The sequence below is a fragment of the Carassius gibelio genome, chromosome A5 (genome assembly GCF_023724105.1).
Source record: "Carassius gibelio isolate Cgi1373 ecotype wild population from Czech Republic chromosome A5, carGib1.2-hapl.c, whole genome shotgun sequence".
In the NCBI taxonomy this organism is placed as follows: domain Eukaryota; kingdom Metazoa; phylum Chordata; class Actinopteri; order Cypriniformes; family Cyprinidae; genus Carassius; species Carassius gibelio.
In genome coordinates, this window is record NC_068375.1 from 30,716,932 (window position 1) to 30,739,473 (window position 22,542).

General features: G+C 37.2%; 1 protein-coding gene across 1 annotated transcript; it reads right to left on the bottom strand.

Annotated features, from left to right (window-relative positions):
- Positions 1–592: 592 nt before the first annotated feature.
- On the bottom strand, positions 593–20,199 carry LOC128011921 (melatonin receptor type 1B). The gene is made up of 2 exons (XM_052594722.1): positions 19,618–20,199; positions 593–3,227 (listed from the first exon to the last, which is right to left on the bottom strand). The coding sequence occupies exons 1-2, from the start codon at positions 19,811–19,813 to the stop codon at positions 2,338–2,340; spliced, it is 1,086 nt and encodes a 361-aa protein (XP_052450682.1). The 5' UTR covers positions 19,814–20,199; the 3' UTR covers positions 593–2,337.
- Positions 20,200–22,542: the final 2,343 nt, after the last annotated feature.

Sequence of the window (22,542 nt, forward strand, 5' to 3'; positions counted from 1 at the left end):
TATTACAGCCCGTGATAATTAATACATTACAAAAACATTGTAAAAATAAAAAATAAAACCATATATTTTTTTTTTAATTAACCTCCCCCCCCAGACCCCCCACCCCCTCAAAAAAAAAAAAAGAAAAAAAAAAGAACTAACCCGCGACCCGGGTGCTTTTTTTTTTTTTTTTTTTTACAACAATGAAGCTCTAAATTGATTATAATATGCGAAATTAACAACTCTGGACGCAGCGGTGGTGTGCGTGTTTGCGCATGTCCGCTAGGGGGCGTCGCAGCACTGTAACGAGTTTCCAGTAGTAGCCTACACGAGTACTGACGGGGGACCACTGAACTTCAGAAAAATCTCTAAATCAGTTCATGTTTTGGGGATGTATCGCTATGCACATTTTGTTTCAAATCATAAGTCTGAAATGAAGGTAGTGGAAATACTACAAAGTAAACTTTGAAAGTCTTTGTAATACTAAAATGGTTGCAAGGAACTTTTTTATATATTATAAGACTGTATGCGTTTACTCCACTGAACTGGACAATACATTCATGTTTATGAGTCTGTGGTGGATATGGCAATGCTAGAGCATCGGGCATCAAGCATTCTAGTCATTCTGTGAAAATTACTGCTCCAGAGAAGCTTGCATCAGGTCATCATCATGCCCCTTTTAGCCAGCTCTTTTAGTGTCTGGAGAAGTGATACATCTTTCTAAAGTGCAGGAGCAAGAGTGTGTACTGTTCACAGGGAAATAAATGAAGGTAAGTAATCGGGCTAAAGAAAAGTACTGTCAATTAGGTGGCAAGATATAGCAAGAGAACAAAAGACAGGACTACAAAACAAAGATATAGTTTAGTTTTTAGCACCGTTACATGCAGACCACTCAGACTGGAAATGCCGAACCTGATTGTAAGGAAATACACAACATGAAGTAGATATTTTTTTAAAAAAACATTTCACTAAAATCTTTTTTTTTTTTTTTGCAAAAATGAGAACATACAACTTGATTTACAATAATTATGAATGTATCAGTTGTATTTTACCTTAATAAGCACCAGTCTTATTTTCCTTTATTACAAAATTACTACTACTACTAAAAAAAAAATAATAATAATTCTGTTGCTTAGAAACACACTGCCTGATATACAAAACATTGATCCATATACAAAGAATTTACAATGGACACACAGAGCATCAAAATGTCTTTTTCGGTGTTGGTAGCCATGGTATCAACACATCTTTATAAGAAAGAACATATACATACTCAACTATCTGCAGTAGTCTTTTTTCATTTTTATTTTCTTTATTTTAGTTGCAAATCTGCTAAAATGCATAAAAAGGCTGACAACCACATAATTTGTTAAGCAATGTTCATTCAACAAGAAATACATGATACTGACCATTTGAATCTAACCATATCATGCCAACAAATGAAAAGTGAGCCTGCTATTTATTTTCATTCCAATTAGTGTGCCTTTAGCTTCAACAGTAGGGGCACTTTATCCCTAAATACCATACTTTCACATATTCACATTTTTGTTCACAAAAAAACTACTGTTTTAATTACTTTGAACAAAACTGAAAATCATTAACAACATTCTTTGTCTCAGAATATATTTGGTAATTTTATTGATTCTCATTTGCTACATAACTGTATAAAATGTAATATATGTGACCCTGGACCATTTTGAAAATGAGATTTATACATAATCTGAAAGCTGAATTAATAAACTTCACATTGATGTATGCTTCATTATGATCATACAATATTTGGCCAAGATGCCACAATTGTTGAAGATCTTGAATCTGAGGGTGCAAAAAATCTAAATACTGAGAAAATCACCTTTGAAGTTGTCCAAATGAAGTTCTTAGCAATGCATATTACTCATCAAAAAATAAGGTTTTGAAATATTTATGGTAGGAAATTTACAAAATATCTTCATGGAACATGATCTTTACTAATAATTATCCTAATAATTTTTGGCATAAAATAAAAATCGAAAATTTTTACCCATACAATGTTTTTCTGGCTATTGCAAAAAATAAATACCAGCAACTTAAGATTGGTTTTGTGGTCCAGGGTCACACACACGCATGCGCACACACACACACACACACACACACACACACACATATATATGTTAGGTCAGTGTAGTGCAAAATTTACTTTATCTGCTGAGTCAAGGATCAGTCAAATTTCCTGGAGCATAGTGAACCATGGATGTTTAGAAAAGTGCCGTGGTGATCTTGAAAAATAAAACAAAATGCACATGTTACCCTGGTGTGCCTTTAACTCCATTGTACTCTAACATTGTGGTTGTTCGTTTACTGTAAATGGTGAGTGATCTACTATAAAAGAGTGTGTGTTACTCCACCCTTGTACATATTGGTGTCTTTCACATTGTTATTGGTTCCTGCCGGTGAATGTTTGCTCTTTATGGCTTCAGTGTTGTACCTAGAACTTTCAGTGAACAGTGCTCTTGGGGTGCAGAGAGCACGGAGAATCTGTTTGTACTCTTGCCTGAAGTTCTGGTTAAGCAACCCATAGACAACAGCATTCAGACAGCTGTTGAAATATGCCATGAAGTAGCTGGTAACAAACAGCCACTCTGGGACATTCGGTGCCACTCTTGCTGGGTTAACCGCCACGGCGAGCCCAATGAAGTTCAGGGGTGCCCAGCACACGGCGAACAGCACAAACACCACAAACATCGTCAAGAAATTCCTCAGGTCGGCCGCTCTGACTTTTGGATTGGGGCGGACACGACTTTTGACCCTAATCACCAATGTCCATATGCGCAAGTAGCAGAAAGAAACCACACCCAGAGGAACAAGGAAGTGAATCAGAACAACACAGACAGTGTAAGAAGAGCTTGCTGTCTGGGTGAATGTGCAGGAGAAAATGCGTGGGTCGTATTTTAGGGAACCAACAAGGAAGTTGGGCACAGTGGCCAGAGCGGTTAGCATCCAAGTGAGCAGCAGGTACAGACAGGTGTTTCGACGAGAATACAGCCGGTCGTAGCGGAAACTGTGGCAGATGTAGCAGTAACGGTTGATGGCGATTGCAGTGATGTTGAAAACCGAGCCGATCACACTCAGTCCCATAACAAACCCACTCAGCTGGCAGTGCAGGGAACCCATTGTCCAGCCATTATGGAAGATAGCGAACAAAGCCAATGGGTAGGGGTACAGTGCCACCACCAAGTCAGCGACAGAAAGACTGACCACAAAGAGGTTACCTATCAAAGAAAGAGAAATTGAGAGTGACATAACTATATCATATTCGAATATTTGCATACTTAAATATTTAGACAAATAATTGAAGTTTATTATTACATTATACCATATTGCACATGATAACGGCAAACAGCAAAGTAAAATACAATTCACCCAAATGAAAATTCTGTCTTCATTTACTCAAGCTTGGGAAAAAAAAAGATCATTTAAAAAGTCTTAAACATTGAGACATTTGTTTTTCCAAATTCTTCCTTTGTGTTCCATCTATAAACCATATTACAATTATACATAAGTGCTGAGCACGTAGTTCACCCAAAATGAACATTCTGTTTTTATTTACTCACACACACAAAAAAAAAATATATATATAAAAAAATATATATCAAAATATATATAATATATCCTAGACTTAAGTGCTGCTTTTGACACTGTGGACCATGCCATCCTGCTTGCTCGTTTGGAACACTGTGTAAGCATAAAAGGAAGTGCTCTTGAATGGTATAACTTATCTTTCAAATCGAAGTTTTCAAGTTAACATTGGTTAACACTCTTCTGAGGTAGCTGCTTTGTTGTGTGGGGTTCCCCAGGGCTCTATTTTAGCTCCTATTCTCTTTTCACTCTATATGCTCCCTTTGGGTTCTATTTTTAGAAAGCATGGTCTGTCATTTCATTGCTATGAAGACGATACTCAAATCTATTTGCCCTTAAAACAGAGTTCAAATGGATTGGAAGCACTTATGTCTTGCCTATCTGATGTGAAAGCCTGGTTGTCTTTAAATGTCTTACATTTTAATGAGAGTAAAACGGAAATAATTTAGTTTGGTCCATCAAATTATTTTACTGCGCCTAAAGTAACCCTAGGCGATAAAAATGTTTCTGTGAAGCCTTGGGTAAAAAATCTGGGTGTTATCTTCGCTGATGGTCTAAATTTTGACAAACAGGTAAATTAAATCCTGTTTCTTTCAGCTTCGACTACTAGCAAAAGTTAAACCCATTTTATCTACTAGATATTTCGAAAAAATAATTCATGCTTTTATTACATGTAGATTGGACTACTGCAATTCGCTGTAGGGATCAGTCAGTCAGCCCTATCTCGCTTGCAGATAGTTAAAAATGCAGCTGCTAGGCTTTTAGCGAGCTCCAAAAAATGGGAGCATATTAGACCGGTTTTACGCTCTCTACACTGGCTACCCGTGCGCTATCGAGTTAATTTAAAAGTTCTACTTTTAGTGTTTACATCATTAAATGGTCTTGCCCTTACTTATCTTTCTGAATTATTGACTGAACACCAACCCCTCTTGTCTCTCCAGTCATCCAACCAGAGATTATTATGCATCCCCAAGTCGAGGCTGAAATGTAGGGGTGCCTGCGCTTTTTCGGTAGCTGCCCCTAGATAGTGAAATGCATTACCCCTTTTTATTAGATCTGCACCTTCACTGTTTTTAAATCTTTGTTGAAAACCTACCTTTTTGATTTAGCGTTTTAAAAATGAGAATTTTCTACTGTATTGTTTTATAGTGTTATTATGTATTGTCTTATTGAAATGTTTTTATTGTTGTTGTTCAGCACATTGGTAAACCAGTGGTTGTGTTTAATAGTGCTATATAAATAAAATTGACATTGACTATAAACAATATGAAACTAAATTACAAGTACAGATAATTACCGGCTAACCCAAATACAACAGCTAAGAAAAATTGTCACGATCGGTGTTACAAGAAACACGGCGAGAGAACCAATTGCAGGTAAGTCATTTATTAAAGGGTAATCCAAAGGGGTAAACAGTCCAGGCAGGGTCAAAACCAGAATATCCAAACATGAAAACAAGACAAGGAGACAAGACTGAATTGACGGACATGAATAATCATAAGACATTAAACAAGGACTCCGTCACACAGACTCAGACAGACCGGGTATAAATACACAAAAGGTGATGAGGGAACTGGAGACAGGTGGGGAACAATCAATTAACTCAAACAAGGAGGAAGGTGACCAAATAAGGGAACAGGAAGTTGATAAGGTGACAGACATCTTGGGAAAGGAGGACACTTAGTGGAAACCCAGGGAACACAACCCAGACACTGTGACAAAAATAAGTTGGACCCTGAGACCCTTTTTAAAACAACATCTTTTTGTGGTCCACAGAACAAAGAAAGTCATACAGGTTTGGTGCGCCATGGGGGTGAACAATTTATAAGAATTTTCATTCTTGGGAGAACTATTCCTTTAATTCACATAAACCCCTCGCCTGTATCCAAAATGTATCATGTGGTGTATCACACTGGCTCCACACTCTGCTCTCTCATTGTCATATTATCTCATAGTCAGATTATGTCATTGTACATTTGCATAGAGTTAAACTCTGCTCAACTCTGTTGCATCGCCAACGGTCTCTGTTGCTCATGTCGCCTCAAATCACCAACTCTCATTGAAAATGAATGACTTCAAGTTGCTTTGTCAATTCAAATCGCTGTCAGCGTGAACGGCCCTTCAGGGGACCACAAGGACTGCTGTGCACAAAATGCCTTTGCCTGTTACCATATGAGGGACAATGAGTAACCATGTCTAAACATTTACTAAACATATACTTTGACTATTGCTCTTTTTCCCCTCTCTTTTTTTCTGTAACTTTGTTTTTATTGTTATTATTATTATTATTGTATTATTGTACTTTTAATTTATTTATTACTTCCTTATTAATCCTTATTTTATTTTGCATTTGAGAATATAAGAACTAAACTGAGACTTGTTATAGCACTTATATATCATTGCTCTTTTTATTGTTTTTGATTGCTTCCACTGTCTTAATCTGTAAGTCGCTTTGGATAAAAGCATCTGCTAAATGAATAAATGTAAATGTAAAATAAATAAAATGAAATTAAAAATGTATATTTAATTTAATATATTTTATTTTACATTTTAATTCTATAATTAAAAGCTAAGCAACAAAAGATTTGGCACTGCAAATATACTCTAAATCAAAGTAAACTGAAACAGAGATAGAAAAGGATATTTGAATAAAAGGGAAGTATGAGTAGTAAAGTCTCTTTCACAGATATTTCTTTTTTGTAATATCAGCATAGTGCACCTCTCAGACAGAGTATAAGTGCCCTTTAAAAGAGTGTTTGTGAAGGTAAGACAGAGAGTCTGGGTCAGGACTGTGTGTGGTCTGATAGAAATACAGACACAAGTATGTAATTTATAACTCGATTACGGAGGCGCTGTAAGAACTATTATCCCTGCAGACTAACATTAAGTCTCCTCACAGTGTCCACAACACTCTAAAAGATAATAAAAAAAGGAAAAAACTCACAGTCCCAGACCCCGTCTGACTGCCTTTAAAAGCTAAGTAATTCAGCCTCATGTTCCACCTCCAGAGCAAAACAGTCAGACAAATACATCTTCTCTAAAAATGACCTCATTGTGTCTGTGCAAAAATGCATTTCTGATTGAGCTGCCCCCTTAAACCCATTTACAAATCTTTCTCTGAATTCAAATGCAGCTCATTTCTGCAGTTTCAATTATTCTTTGGCTCTGTGCAACTCTGATCAGGGCACATTTGTTCTGCTGGCAATTTTCCATTCATGGACTCTCATTGACTGTTTCCCTTCATCACACTCCACCTTCATTTCATACCGAAGGAGCCGAAAAGATTACATGTCAGGAAAACTAAAAATGCTTGCCAACTCATGAAGGTTGCATTAATGAGTAAAACGGATTTAAACAGACTTTCAAATTGCATCAGAGCTGCTGCCTTTTGTGCATGTTACACCTGACATCAGCTATGGCTTCCACTCATGTGAAGTATTATAACATTTTCAGACTGGGTCACACTTTATATACTCTGTCAGAACAAAACATACAAAGCTGTCAAGGGACAAAAGATAAGATCTTTTTTCTGAGGGTGGGGTTAAAAACATACTCACTAATAAAACAAACACCTGATTTACATCTCTGGGATCCTGTCCCCTACTAAAGCTGCAGTAAAACAGCCTCTTTTTCCATACATCTTTGAGAGACAGTGGAACTAGAAGAACCCAGTCCTGCTTATTATATGATAATTTTCTTTTTGAGGCTGAAGAACAATTTCATGGCCTGTTCCAAACAGCAGATTGTCATAAGGAGATAAACAAGATTCAGTTTCAGATTGCATCAGCCTGGTAAGCACAATTGCACACAAACACAAAATCAGATGTTAGACAGCCTTAAATCTGCACCTTTCTCATCGTGTCTCCTTTACCATTAGAAATGATTTATCAGAGCGTTTCCTTTAAATCTACAGTGGCATTTTGACTAGAGTCCCAGCCTGCCAAACATTTTGTCAACCCGAAGCCACAACTGACAGGAAGTGTGCTTTGACAAGCTCACCATCTCCCGCCATGAGTCTAGCACGAGTCCAGTAACCCGAAGCATCACACACTGGACACGCTCTCTGTGCTGACATCAGAAGTGTATGCAGAAATTATAACCTTGAAATATCTGTACTTCTTATACAAATGTTGTTGTGATGACTGAACATTGCATAATAATATCAATTGTCAAATTGTTTATATCAATATTCTGAATGCCTGAATAATTATCATAAGCTTTGACATGGAAAAACGCACCATGTTAGAAAATACACTGTAAAAACATTTTATGTAACATAAAAAGTTACATAATCTAGAGGTAAAACCAGAGATCTCATAATTTACTGTTTATTTACTCTTAATATGATGTCTTTAAAATATAATGTTTGTAACAAATATAATGTAAATACAAACCTACTTGCCCATAAAATAATTTTCAAGGTCCAATCCAAGGTTGCCATATCTATTCAGCTGAAACTCTTTTTCAGTGGTGCACTCGAATGCCTCAGTGGTCTGATTCTCTGTAGCTCATCACTGAGATCAGAGCAGAATCCTTAATCTAAGCTCAAGTCAGACCTCAGGCTCGAAAAAGCAGTTTTTGACTTTTTTCAAACAGTCACTGGAAATGGATCCTCTGGCAACAGTCAAAATGGTGAGGGAATTGCACACAGGTCACTGTGGGTGCTTCACACTGACATTTACAATGACATTTATATGGAGAATCAGTACTGTTGGCATCAGACAAAGACATTATTTCTCAGCTGAAAAGTATTTCGGATAAAAACTAAAAAAGCTATAAAAAAAGAATCTCTTTTTTATTTTTTTATCTTAATTTTTGGAGTTAAGACAGAAAAGTTGCATATTTTCATTTAAATAAAGATTTTTTTTCACATTGTCTTACTCTTGTTCTCTTAAGGTTGAATTTCAGTTGGATCTGCATTGCAGTCATCTCGCATTTGCTCGCTTCTAATCTGCGTGGACCTACAAAGCTGTCAGAGGATCACCTGACCCACAGTAAAGGTACCATCAGCGTATCAAACCTTTAAAGAGCTGTATTTCAACATCTAATAACACCACAATTATGAGAGATAAGGTGCGAATACTGAACCTTTCCTTTATCACTATCTTCCAGCTTGAATGCACATGAGTCTGCTCTTGTTTTTTATTCCTCATCAAGCTTAAGGGACATAAAGATATAAAGACTTGAGGGACATAAAGACTTATTTTACAGAGGCTCATCATATATCATGTCTGGGAGAGAAAGTGGGAGAGCAGGAAAAAGAAAACAGATTTATTTTGTCTGCGGCTCATATCACGACAGCTCCTGGGTAGGAAAGACTGTCTGAGGACCACTATAATCCACATAATTATCCTGTACAGGTTTAATTGGGTTCCTTACAATTTCTCATGGCAAACTCTACACAAGAACATATGTTCTACAACCCTGAATCATGGATTTAGAATCAGCATGTGTGAGTCACATGGAAGATCCGTGGGAGAACATAAAACAAATGGACCTTATTTACTGATTTTACCTCAGGGACAACCAATTTAGACCGTGCGCCCAGGGGCGCCGACCGCTTTCCTGTCTTAAACTAGCAAAAGTGGATTCAGAAATGCCCTGAGTGCGCCATGACCTTTAGACCATGCGCTTAGATCGTTAAAATAGGACCCTCTATCTACAATCTCAATTGGGAGTGTCAATTGTCCATTTGAGAGATAGGTGGCGCTAATGCACTTAAAAGTCTGTGATCCGCCGTAAAGCAAGAAAAAGAAGATGATGAAGAAGATGCGAACGCGCTCAGGACAGTTCAGACATTGTGGTGAAAATCAGAGGTAAAAAACTATAAATACTGTTCAGTTTCTTTTACAGACTGATCATTTTGTGTTTTTACACATCAATGAGCCACAGGGTTTAATTTGGTTTTGTTTGTGTTTTATGACTCTCAAAGCCGTGATTCCCATCCACTGAAATGATAAGACTTATAGACAACAACGGCTTCAGTTAAAAATCTCTGTTTTTTTCTACTAAAGAAACAAAGTCACCTGCATCTTGGATGCCCTGGGGGTAAGCAGCTAAACGTCACATTTTAATTTTGGGGTGAACTATCCCTTTAATATATTGTTACTCTGCATGATTTATCAGTGCAGTGTGTTTGTCATATTTCATCAAAATATAATACCTTGCTAGTTAAGACATGCAAGGTGCAAGTTGTAATTTAATACAAAGATTTATTTGAAAAAGCATAGGCTATTTCATATCTTCAGGGTATTTGTCAGAAAAAGTATGCTATTCTGAATTCAGCCTATAATTTTGCTTTGTTAAACCCTAGACATTATTTTGCGTATTGATGGCACTTCTCATGTTATTTCCTCCTTAAGATGAATTGCTTGTTTTTCTAATTTGTAACCTGCTTTGGATGAAAGCATTAAATCATTTTTTTATTATATTAAATGTAAACAGAAATGATAAATTAATAATATTAGAGAACAGAAAAAATGTGAAAATGATTAGTTTCTATAGTTAAAACATTAATTCATTCTATCTCTGTACTGTATAATGTTAATTTGTGTGAATAACATTTACAAATATGGGTTTAGTGTACAGACAGCTGGCCACTATCAAAAAGTAAAGCCTGATGCAGAATGGACACTCACCAAATGACAAAAGGAAATATGAATGATCAATGTTGTGATAGACCAATTATAATCAAGCATTACAGAGAGCTGTGAAATAAGTGCATTTAACTAAATTAAGACATAGGACAAAGTTATGGTGTCTTTACTATGTTATTTCAAATAAATGTTTTAACTTAAAAATGTGCTATTCTCTTTACTCAATTAATTGAAATACTAAATTATATACAGTGTATTGCAAATTAAAGCATTCTATACATTTTATTTTGGGGTTGATAAAGAGGGTACAGAGTTTGGAAAACACTATATGCCAATGTTAAAGAACCGCAAAATAATGTAGCATTGCCGCCTACAGAAACAAGATCAAATGAACACCTCACAACCATCTACTTTAACATTTACCTTGTGGCCAAATGATAAAACTGAGGAAGAATTCATTGAAACATATGCAGCAGATATGCAGCTTCATGTTTTTCCTCCAGATGGATACAATATTGTCATTGTCAACAGGCGATGAGATGATTTTATAAGCAGTCACAACGCTGAGCGTGAAAACTCAGCAGCTCTGAGATTCTGTAGCACAAAACTGGAGAAAAAAGTCCTTGGCAAAGAGTAAACAAGGATGAATCTGGAGAGGAAACCTGAAGATGGAGGCACATAAAAGGTTTTTTCCAGGCAAGCGTCTTGTCAAAAATATACAAATTCATTCTCAATATTCACTCTGTTGCAAACAGCAACAGAGAAACTAAAATCTAGTTGGAGGAAAGCTTGTTTTGAGCTGTCAGCATGTTCTGAGTTCCATCTAGACGTTTGGGCTTCAGAAATGCATACAGTGCAGTCTTCTTCCACTGCCAGGGAAGACCAGAATAGATTTCACATCTTTGTTCCAACTTATGGCTCCATTAACTCACATTCTGATGAAATCTGATTATTTTACTTCCAATGTTTTCAAAATGATGTATATTGAGAGAGTTAAATGCAAATTACCTTGCATTTAGAGTTTTGATGTACTGTAAACCGACAGCAATCTGTAAGTTAAGAAAATATGCCATAAACTAACAGTCTACAACAAATGGAAATTCATAAAAATCATACTTTAATATCATTGTGATCTCTCCTAGAAAATATCACATACTTCATCAGTACCTGAGGTGCATGATGGACTGAAGCAAGGCTGAATGTTTATGCTTATGCAACCTCACCACACAGACACGCATGCACACACGCTTCCTATTAGTCTATATAAAACACCTGTACTTAAGTTCATATAATTCTTAAAATTATGCAAAATATTTGTAATTTGCAATAGGAAGCACACACTAACATATGTAAGTGTGGCTTGATAGTGAATGATTTTTTCTGTTTTTTTTTTTTTCTGAGAGAGATGTAGCATTCAGAAAGCTAAAAGATTGGATTTGAACTTTTAATAAATCTGTTTGCGTGGGGGAAAAGAGGAAATCTGCAGTTAGCAGCTGAGTTTCAGAGGAGACAATTAAAATGCAATTACCTGTTCTTTTCCACCAGTACCTCTGTGAGTGAATTTGAGGTTATCGGTAGCTGTGAGGATGAGGCTGATCTGGCTGCACTGTCTGTGCTGTCATAAATGTATTTAATGGATAGTCTGGCTCTGCTCGTCTTTGCTGGAATTAGCTGATATTAAAACGCATTTACCAGCTTATTTTAGTACACAGATCACAGTCTCTTATAACTCTGCAAACCTCATCTTTATTTCTCACACTGATGTCCAGTAATATACGTGTGGACTATAAAATTTGTCATCCATCACCTGTTGAATTATTGGATTATAAAATTCATGAGATAGCGGTGAGATATCACCACCAACACTGCTCTGAACACGCACGTACACATAACCCCAGCACCTTTCACAAGCACTAGGGGTATGTAAACACACAGACCTATGTTCCCTTCTACATCCCAGTAGCATAATAAAACATCTGAGTGGAAGCACAGAGAGAGAAAGAGAGAGCAAGAGAAAAAGACGTGAAGGACAAATGAAGGTTAATGCAATACAGGATAATACAGCAATCAATATAGCAATCTCTTTTTAAGTAGCGATTAAAGTGCGTTACACTACAACAATTGGATTTCTTTCTTTTTTAAAAATACTAATATTTTTAAATAAATCAATTCCAATTTAAATAAATTGCTAATTATTTTGATAAAAAAATCTTCTTAAATTTATATTTATTTAAAATATATGAAATGGGAAGAATATTTAAGCTGTGTAAGAATTGTAGGAGTTGCATGAGCATGATCAGTATTTTAGATCATGAGTGTGTCATGTTTATCTTTGACAAAAAAAAATTATCAATGAAAATAATGCTTTAGTACAATAAAAGGTAGATAGCAAGAGAAAGAGGTTGTTAGAGGCCATTGTATGTATCCACATTTTAAAGCATTGTGTGTGGGACTGTTTATGCATATGCATGAAAAAGAAAGAATGGGAGTATTTCCCCCTTCGTTTCCATAAGTACTTAATGCTGAATTATTCCTGTACACCAGCCAGTCATATAAAACAGCCAACCATCCCAAGAGCTCTGCCAGCAGATAGATCAAACCCACTCCAGCTGAAAACATCTTCATACTGCAATACGCAAATGACCATTTTTCTTCTATTATTGCAGTTTTGCTGTGGTGAGATATTCTACTGCTGCTGAGTGTCCAGTGAGAGTGTGATGTCAAGTGCAGCAGTCAGACTGTTGGCTGCAGCTCAAGCAAGAAAACATGATCATTGCCTTCAAAGACAATCACTGTAACACTCCATCTCAACACTTTCTCATCTGCACACATGCATTCCAGTCTAATTCAAACCCATTCAGGACAGAAATGACCATATAAGAGCATTAACATGCCTCAGTGTGAACTGGAGACACATTTAATAATGCTGACACTAGATTTGTGTGTGTTTGTGCATATTATGTGAGGACATGGTGCATTGACTGAGTGTGTGTTGTCATAGACTGAGGTGCCATTAATAGAATTTATGATGCATGTCAAAGTCAAAATCGTAACTATTTTTCACATTTTCTGCAGAAGTGCAAAAGTTGCTGCCAGGATGCCAAGGAGTTGTGGTGGCTGTCATAATGCTGCTATGAAGCTGCCCCGGTGTTCTCTTCAACAAGCTGCACAAATTGAGGTATAAATCATGTTTATAGGAAAATGACATACCTGAACCAGCCACTCATGTTCAGCAGTACTTAAATTACAGACAGGTGTGATGGTGCAGGTTGGACCTGAAGTCTGCAGCCCTTTAGGAGTACAACTGGCTGCCCTTGACTGAAGTTAAGGGTTGTTCGAATACCTATAACTTTCCTTATAAGCAATAGTACGCTTGCCTTAGCAAGAGTAGAGAATATATATACTGTCATGTCATTCTTTACTCACCATATGTGAGTATTACTACACTGAGAGTAGTTTTCATTGCCTCTCCTCTGAAAGCCATCTGCTCATCAGCAGCCCTGAGTGTGTGCCAATGCCAAGACAAGCACTACTGCTATTTCAGGTGAGGCATAATGGATGAACTGCAGTGTGCTGGTGCTGCTAATGGAGACACTGTAATGCAAAAGGGAAAATGTTCAAACAGTGAAAATGTAAAGGCCATCCCATCAGACCAGCAGAAGTGTATTTGAAACTTAAAAGCTCAGTAATTGTTTTCATCAATGATGCATTCAATTGATCAAACATGACAGTAAAGACAGTAAAGACAGTAAAGTAACATTGCTACTTTTTACTGTATTTTTGTTCAAATAAATGCAGCCTTGGTGAGCATAAGAATGCCCCCCCCCAAAAAACAGTAACAATTTTACCAATTTAAAAATGTTGAGATGTAAAGAACTTTTGTAAATTCATATGCTGGTTTTACAGTGGGTTTTAGATGATTTTTGGGATGCTTGCTTCTGAACAGTGTGTGGGAACACCAACTGATGCTGGACATTAAAAAGCTATCAATCAGCACTCTAGTCTAAAGATGGGCCAAAAGAAGGGAGTAAGGGAGTATTGATTAAACCCAATTCAGGCTGCCAGAACCTGCACAGCCCCATAACCAAACTTGATAGGATAAATAATGAATTTGCAACAAAATTATTATCTGTGTGGCCTTTTGTCCTTAAACACAAGAGACCTTTCCAGTTTAAATGTTTCACTTAAGCCCATAGTCAGCATTTTGACATAATGCTGAAAACATTTTATCATTGTGACAGACATTTATGTATGATATTTAAAAATAATAAATAAATATTACATGTTTTTTATGCATCAAAACTTATTTATATAATAAGTGAAGTTATGTTTTTTTTATGATTTTTGTTTATTCTATTTATTTTTTTATTTTTTGAATACTTTAAGGTCATTTTTGCCAGTTACCATTACCATTAATTATTTTATGGTTAAATAACTGCATTTTCCACCAGTGCATTCAATTACATAATAAAGTTGCAACAAAAGTATTATTTGTCTGTGCCACTTTGTTCTTGAACACAAGAGATCTGTCCTGTTCAAATGTTTGTCGTATCGTACATTGAGCAAGGCACATGCCCACAACACATAAACAGCATGTGTCATGTCCTGATCCCACTGTCTCTGTCCCCAATGGTTTCCTGCCTTTCTCCACTTGTCTTGTGCTCAAAGGCATTAAAGCCCATAAATAGAAACAAAAAAAAGCAAGCAAGCACCAAAACTGCACAAGCAGATCGTGTGCCACTCTTTTCTACAGCATTCTCTCCATCATGCACAGGTTTTTACAGAGTTATCCAGAATCTAACATTCTAAATTATCCCTATATTGATCCCTATTGTGATCATCACAGAACTTCACAAAGACAAAGAGCTTTTTCTGTAAAGAGCTCCCAACTCAATGTTACCAACTAAAATTAAAAGCAGAACAGCGTTTTGCAATGATGGTCAAGTGCTGTTTTAAAATAAATCAGAGCTGTACGTATGTTTAACAAATTATAATAATTTTTTTTTTCTAATATGTTGCCATTGTTGAGAGTACCCCTAAAACTGGCAATCAATTTATTATTATTGTTATTATTATTAATATTGTATTTTATTTTTTCTATTTAGTATTTTTTTTTTTTTTTTTGAGAAAAGCCTTTATAGGGCCTTTATGCTATACTCTCTATAATGCATATTTTTCAGCTTCTTCTGGCTGAAATCATAATTTTTGTTCCGTTCCTATCTAAGTAAACCAATGAATAAATAAATATATTACAGTCTTACAGACACATCCTTACACTGATCATGTGTGTAGTGTGTGTGTGTGTGTGTAAGCTTAGTATCTGGTGTTTGTCCATCGCTGTCAGGACATGGATGTCTCTGGGCAATACTGGATCTTCATTCTTTTTGCAAACATACAGGGTTGCACATTTACTCAAGTAGCTCATGGCTCAGGGCACTCTGGGAAAACACCGCATGATCTGAAGCAGCGACATTTCATCACACTACCAAAGCAGCAACAGAGATCAGAACGGTCTGATGACAGGAACATGCAAAGAGAACAACACTGTTCACACTGAAGCAATTTTTTTTTTCATTATGATTGATGCGTTTTTCATAATTCCCTTTCTGTGGAGCCCAGTATGGACAATTAACCACTGTTTTCAAATCATGAGAAATTCTCTTCTCCCAGAGGACTTTAAACACATGTAAACAGCACACTGTACTCTTCAAAATAAAAGTTCCAAAAGAGGGTTTTCCAAGTGACACAACATAAGAACCTTTTTTGGTTGCTTAAGAACCTTTGGGTTAATAATTGAAATATTTTTTTCTTAGTGTGAAGAACCCTTTTCCACTACAAACTTATAGGCAATGGGAAGTTTACATGGATGTTAAAGGTCCTGTTCTCCGTGATCCCCTTGTTTTAAACTTTAGTTAGTGTGTAATGTTGTTGTTAGAGTATAAATAACATCTGTAAAATACTAAAGCTCAAAGTTCATTGCCAAGCGAGATATTTTATTTAACAGAATTCGCCTACAAAAAACGACCCGTTTGGACTACATTCCTCTAGTTCCTGCAGTAATGACATCACTAAAACAGTTTTTTGACTAACCTCCGCCCACATGAATACACAAAAAGGGGGTGTGGCCTTGTTGCGCTCCAACGGAGAAGAGGAAGAGCTGCATTTGTGTTCGTCGCCATGTCGTTGAAACGCTGTTATTTTCATCTCAGAGTCCAATCACCTTTGTTTGGGCTTCCCAGGGAAGCTGTACATGGAGATTAATGGTTACAATTTATGTTTAACTCGGTTCCCGAAAATTATAATCCACATGTAAAACTATGTGCAGCAAATTTTGCTGAGGACAGTGAGCTTCCTCAATCTCAATCAGGTTAATGCTGTATTCGCACAAAGATTATTCTTGAAAGATGGAGCAGTTCCCTCTTTGTCTGGAGAAGGCGTTGTTTATGGACCACAACCGGTAAGTGTATTTTATTATTTAAGTTGGTGCGTTTAACAGTTTCTGTAACTTATTACACAAAGGGCAACGCTGTTTAGCTTTGTTAACTAGACGTTAGGGCTGTGAAAAAAAATCAAATGCGATTTTCATGTGAATCTCGTCAGTAAAAATGCTCCTGTGATCTCCAGCACGTGCTTTCTTTTCCTGTCTGTGGTTCAGATCAGGATTGCTAGGTTTTCAAAACAAATCCTGCCCACTTGCTTCTCAAAACTAATCCAATCACGTTTCCAGGAGGGCCGCATGCTCTAAGCTGCTGTCGAATCACAACACAGGAACCGCTGGCACAATCAGAACTCGTTACGTATTTCTGAAGGAGGGACTTCATAGAACAAGGAAGTCATCAGCCCGTTTTTATAACAGTGAAAATAGCGGTATACAGATAGGTGAATTGTGTGAAAAATACTGTGTTTTTTTACACACAAAACATGAACACGTTATATTGCACACTGTAAACACAATCAAAGCTTCAAAAAAGCGCAAAAAACAGGACCTTTAAAGGTTTTCTTGGAACCATAGATGCCAGTAAAGAAACCTTTAAGAGTGTGTCTGATGACGGCACTTCAGCTCTAATGGAATCTTTAGAATTTCTGTCTGCCCTGCTCAGATCATGGTCGTTCTCACCTACTACAGCCTGATCATGTGAAGTAACAATGAACTTGTATAGCACTGAAATTGATAGAGATATCTACCCCTTGCAGGAAGAGCTCTGCTCTTTTGCTCTCACCTGTATAAGATTACATACAATAAAAGAAAGAAAGCAGACAACGTAGCAAGCAACAGATCCTTTAGCAGATGTACAAAGGTCAGAAAGTCTGAGAAGACACTAACAGTTTAGGATGCAAAATCTAACTGACAAAATCTGATTGGCAAAAAAAAGTTGTAAAATTAAATAAGAAAGATTACAGATGTATCTCAATAAATTAGAATGTCATGGAAAAGTTCCTTTATTTCAGTAATTCAACTCAAATTGTGAAACTTGTCTATTAATTAACTTCACAAACTCAAGTAGTTTAAGTCTGGTTCTTTTAATTCTGATGATTTTGGAACACATTTAACAAAAACCCACCAATTCACGATCTCAACAAATAAGAATACCGTACTTCCTAAGACCAATTAAAAAAAACACTTTTAGTGAATTGCTGGCCTTCTGGAAAGTATGTTCATTTACTGTACATGTACTCAATACTTTGTAGGGGCTCCTTTTGCTTTAATTACTTCATCAATTTGGCGTGGCATGGAGGTGATTGACAATACTCTTGACAATACCCCACAAATTATCTATGGGGTTCAGGTCTGGTGAGTTTTCTGGACAGTCAAGCACACCAACACCATGGTCATTTAACCAACTTTTGCCGTTTTTGGCAGTGTGGGCAGGTGCCAAATCCTGCTGGAAAATGAAATCAGCATCTTCAAAAAGCTGGTCAGCAGAAGGAAGCACGAAGTGCTCCAAAATTTCTTGGTAAACAGGTGCAGTGACATTGGTTTGGAAACAATGGACACAATGGACCAACACCAGCAGATGACATTGCACCCCAAATCATCACAGACTGCGGAAACTAAACATTGGACTTCAAGTAACTTGGGCCATGAGATTCTCCACCCTTTCTCCAGACTTTAGGACCTTGGTTTCTAAATGAAATACAAAACTTGCTGTCATCTGAAAAGAGGACTTTGGACCACTGGGCAACAGTCCTGTTCTTCTTCTCCTTAGACCAGGTAAGATGTCTCTGAAGTTGTCTGTGGTTCAGGAGTGGATTAACAAGAGTTACAAATTCCTTGACAAGTCTGTGTGTGATGGCTCTTGATGCCTTGACATAGCCTCAGTCCATTCCTTGTAAAGTTCCCAAAATCAGCAGTCTTGCCCATGATTGTGCAGCTTAGTGAACCAAACGGTTTTTAAGGCTCAGGAAACCTTTGCAGGTGTTTTGAGTTGATTCGCTGATTGGCATGTCACCATATTCTAATTTGTTGAGATCGTGAATTGGTGGCTTTTTTGTTAAATGTGAGCCAAAATCATCACAATTAAAAGAACCAAAGACTTAAAGTTTCACAATTTGAGTTGAATTACTGAAATAAATGAACTTTTCCACGACATTCTAATTTATTGAGATGCACCTGTATATACAATTTCTAGTCAAATAATAAAATTTGAGACAATGACCGTATCAACTCCACTACACAAAAGGTCAGATTTTCCACGAATGCCGCAAAGATGTTCACTGGAATATTTTCAAATATGCTGGTATATCCTTTATAATTTGCAATTAAATCTATTAAATTAGAAAAATGCTAAATATTTTTCACTATAGATTTTTGAGCATAACTGCATGTGTGAGAGTTGGTAAGAATGTGTGTGTGTTTTATATTCTTGCAGCCCTATAACAGTCTCACATATCTTATTGTTTGTTCATCGCACTGCCTGCTGTATGAAGCTCTGTAAAATGAGTTGTTTGCTGACGTGCTTCTGATGAAGTGATCCTGCCTTGGGTTACATTTTCCTGACTTTTTTGCAAAACAGAAACATTAAAAATTACTATGTCATTCAACATCTTGTGTTTTGTTGCACAAAAAAAAAAAGACATGTTTTGCTGGTGTCTCTTTTAATTCTGAGGGAAAAGGTGCATCAAAACCTACAGAGAGAAAAGCATGTAGCTGATATAATGTGAATGAAATTCTGCGTATTATGATGAATCCTCTACCAACAAATAAAAAATGGTTCATGCCACACTGACACCAGCAGCTGGAAACAACTTAATCTAACAAGAAAATACAATGCTGCGTTAACTTTAATAAATTTAGATGCTTTTTAGCTATACACTTTACTCTGCAAATTATTTAATTTCTCATCTAAAACATGAATGTCATCTATACAAGCTACACAAAAGACGTATGATATTAGCCTGACATTACAGTTTCTGTGTCTTTTCACACCTGCATTCCTGAGTTTCTTGTTCCTGTACACGGATAGGATAACCAGTAGATTTCCAACGATATCAGCCACGGTGGTGAAGATCAGCACGCCGGCGAGGGTGGCCGCTACCCCGGGAGACGTGCTCCTGGCAGGGAGGCAGTTGTTTCCACGGGAGACACTATCCAGACAGCTGAAGTTCGCCTTCATTAATGCCATTCTTAGGAACCAGCGTAACGCCACATTTAAGTTTTTATTTTATTTGATCCACTCTTCAAAGAAAAAATGCAAAGTTGGCACAAAGAGCTATTCACCTTCCCAAAAATATAACCAATCCATTTCACTTATAAAATGTTAACGAGCACCTAAAAATCTACTGCAATGTTTAAAAGCCGTTTTCATATAACTTCCATCGCACAATAGCTTTCACAGAAGAATCCCTTCGAATTTCCCAGTAGCTTCCATTTAATTCAAATGCATGTTTGGTAGTCGGTGCATTGTCGGACCAACAGTTATCTCGATTGTCACCTCGGATCACACTGACTTACACCCACTCCGGGTTGTTGCTCAGACGCCACACACACATCACGGCACAGACATCAGCGGAGGTCTGCGTCGCATCCCTGGCGCCCGGAGCCTCTCGAGCTCTCTTTGCAGCGATTAGCGTAACCAGTTTGGGGATTCGATTTAGTCCACAGCCTCTGCGAACTGTTAAAACTGAGTGTGTGGAGGTATGGGGATAGTGATATCCATAATTATAATAAGCTACATGTGTATTTAATGATGTATATTAAATAAATATATAATTATATTATAATATTTAAAATGTTTAGGTAACCAGAAAAGTTAGCGAATCGAACTGGTTTGTCTCGTGAAACCCAAATAAAATTGAGCACTTTATTTTAACTGTGGTAAGTAAACCTATAAAGTATATTTTTAATATTAATAAAATTTACAATTAATTTCAGTTCATGTCTCAGAATTGTAATTTTTGTAATGTTTGTAATTTCACAGCTGTAATACCATAAAATGTTACTGAATTTGGAAAGCTCTGCTTTTTATCGCGAATGTGCCGAATCTGATTAAGTAATGATAGAGAAAGGGAAGGTAGCATGGACATATAAATATTTATATGTATTTATCAGGCGGCAAGGAAGTCGACCGGAAGTTGAAGTCGGCCGGGTGCCACCATCTTGTAGCAGAACTTCACTTGCGTTAGCATTTTTCCGACACAGGACGACACATTTGGATATGCACCGACGCATAATGGCGGCCGAAGCGTAACGATGCGTAGCTTTGGGGACGCGTATGCGTACAGATGCGTTGACTATGAAACGGCCCTAACGATGGCAGTTTGCACGCACAGCTACTAAAAGATTTACATCTGTCAGACAGGTTGCTGACGTCATCAAGCTTAAGCCCCTTTCACACTGCCATTCCGGCAAATACAGGGGTAAAGTGTTCCTGCAATTGTTCCCTGGTCGCTAGATTTTGCACTTTCACACTGCCAGTGATGACCCGGGATATGTGCATGCTTTCACACACAACCCTTGAAGATCCCGTAACGACACGTGAAATCAGCGCGTGACGTGTAATGTACGAGTGGACAACGCTAGGCACGTTATACTTTCACTGAAGCAAGCAAATGATCTCGGCGTCAGCGCAAAAAGTGAGGAACTAACTGATCTCTGCTTCATTACAGTTTGCACATGTGTTTTTGTCGTGAACATTGATCTTCCTCCTAAACAGCCGGTAAAAGAGTTGCGCAATAACGCGCCATCACTTCGACATGGAATTAGATCTGGCTTTTGTTCACACAGCGCTCATCCCAGGTCGAACCCCGCAATGTTACTAGGTCCCCGACTCGGGTTCAATTCGGTAATCAATCCCGGGACGTGGTTGCTTACACACAGAAGGCGACCCGGCAATGTTCTGGAAATATTGCGGGTCCGACGTGCAGTGTGAAAGGGGCTTTAGTTTGAGTCTGCGCGTCAGAAACGGAAGTGCTAAAAAACGCTAAAAAATGGGCTTCACTTGTCTCAATTGAGTTCCAATGGGGTCGCTGTGTCCATTTCTTTTACTGTCTATGGTATTTATATGTCTATGGAGGGGAGGTCGGAGGAGAGCTGAGCTATAATTACGTGACATTGGTTTGAACGTCTCTCGCTGCGCTGATAAGGTACCAAGTAGCGATATTGAATATTTGATAGGCAAAAAATTAACCAAATTGTAATTCAAATATAAAATAAAGTGAGAACACGCTTAAGCTGGATAGACTAACGTTACAGCAGTCGGCTCTTTTAAAACAGACTTTTAAGAAGGGATGGATGTTTGCCTCAAGTGATAGTCCAGGTAATTGAAATTATATTACCTTGCTGTATGTGTGTCAGGTTTTCTGACTATAAGCAACCAAAAAGGCATTTTAAAGTGTTTAAGCAAACAATAATAATAATAATCAGCACAGATTCCCAGACCAATACAATAAGTGTGCCTCCTCTATTTTAAAACCCATAATTTACCAATGATAATATGATCTTTTCTGCTTCAGACCAGTACTTAACACTGAATCCTTTCAGCAAGGACCCACACAAATGCACACACTGCATGTTAATAGTCTAATTGTTATGTGTTCATTTGGAGCAAATTTACAGATGTTTGGCTATAAAAAATGAGCCTGCAATGGTCAAGTTGACCAACAATGGTAGGCCACATATAAATAGTGACATCCTGCCATGAGAGCTAGGAGAGCTGTACAGAAAACAATCTGTGTCTAAAAATAATCAACCATTCAATCTCATGCATATTTACATTCACACTGGTGTAACAATTGTGTACAATATGGTAGTGAGTGCAAGCTTTATGGGAAACAGTTGAGAGAGCCTATATTATTCCAATAACTGCAGTGCCTTCTGTGAAAAGGAAGTTATACAATTATTCTATAATGCAAA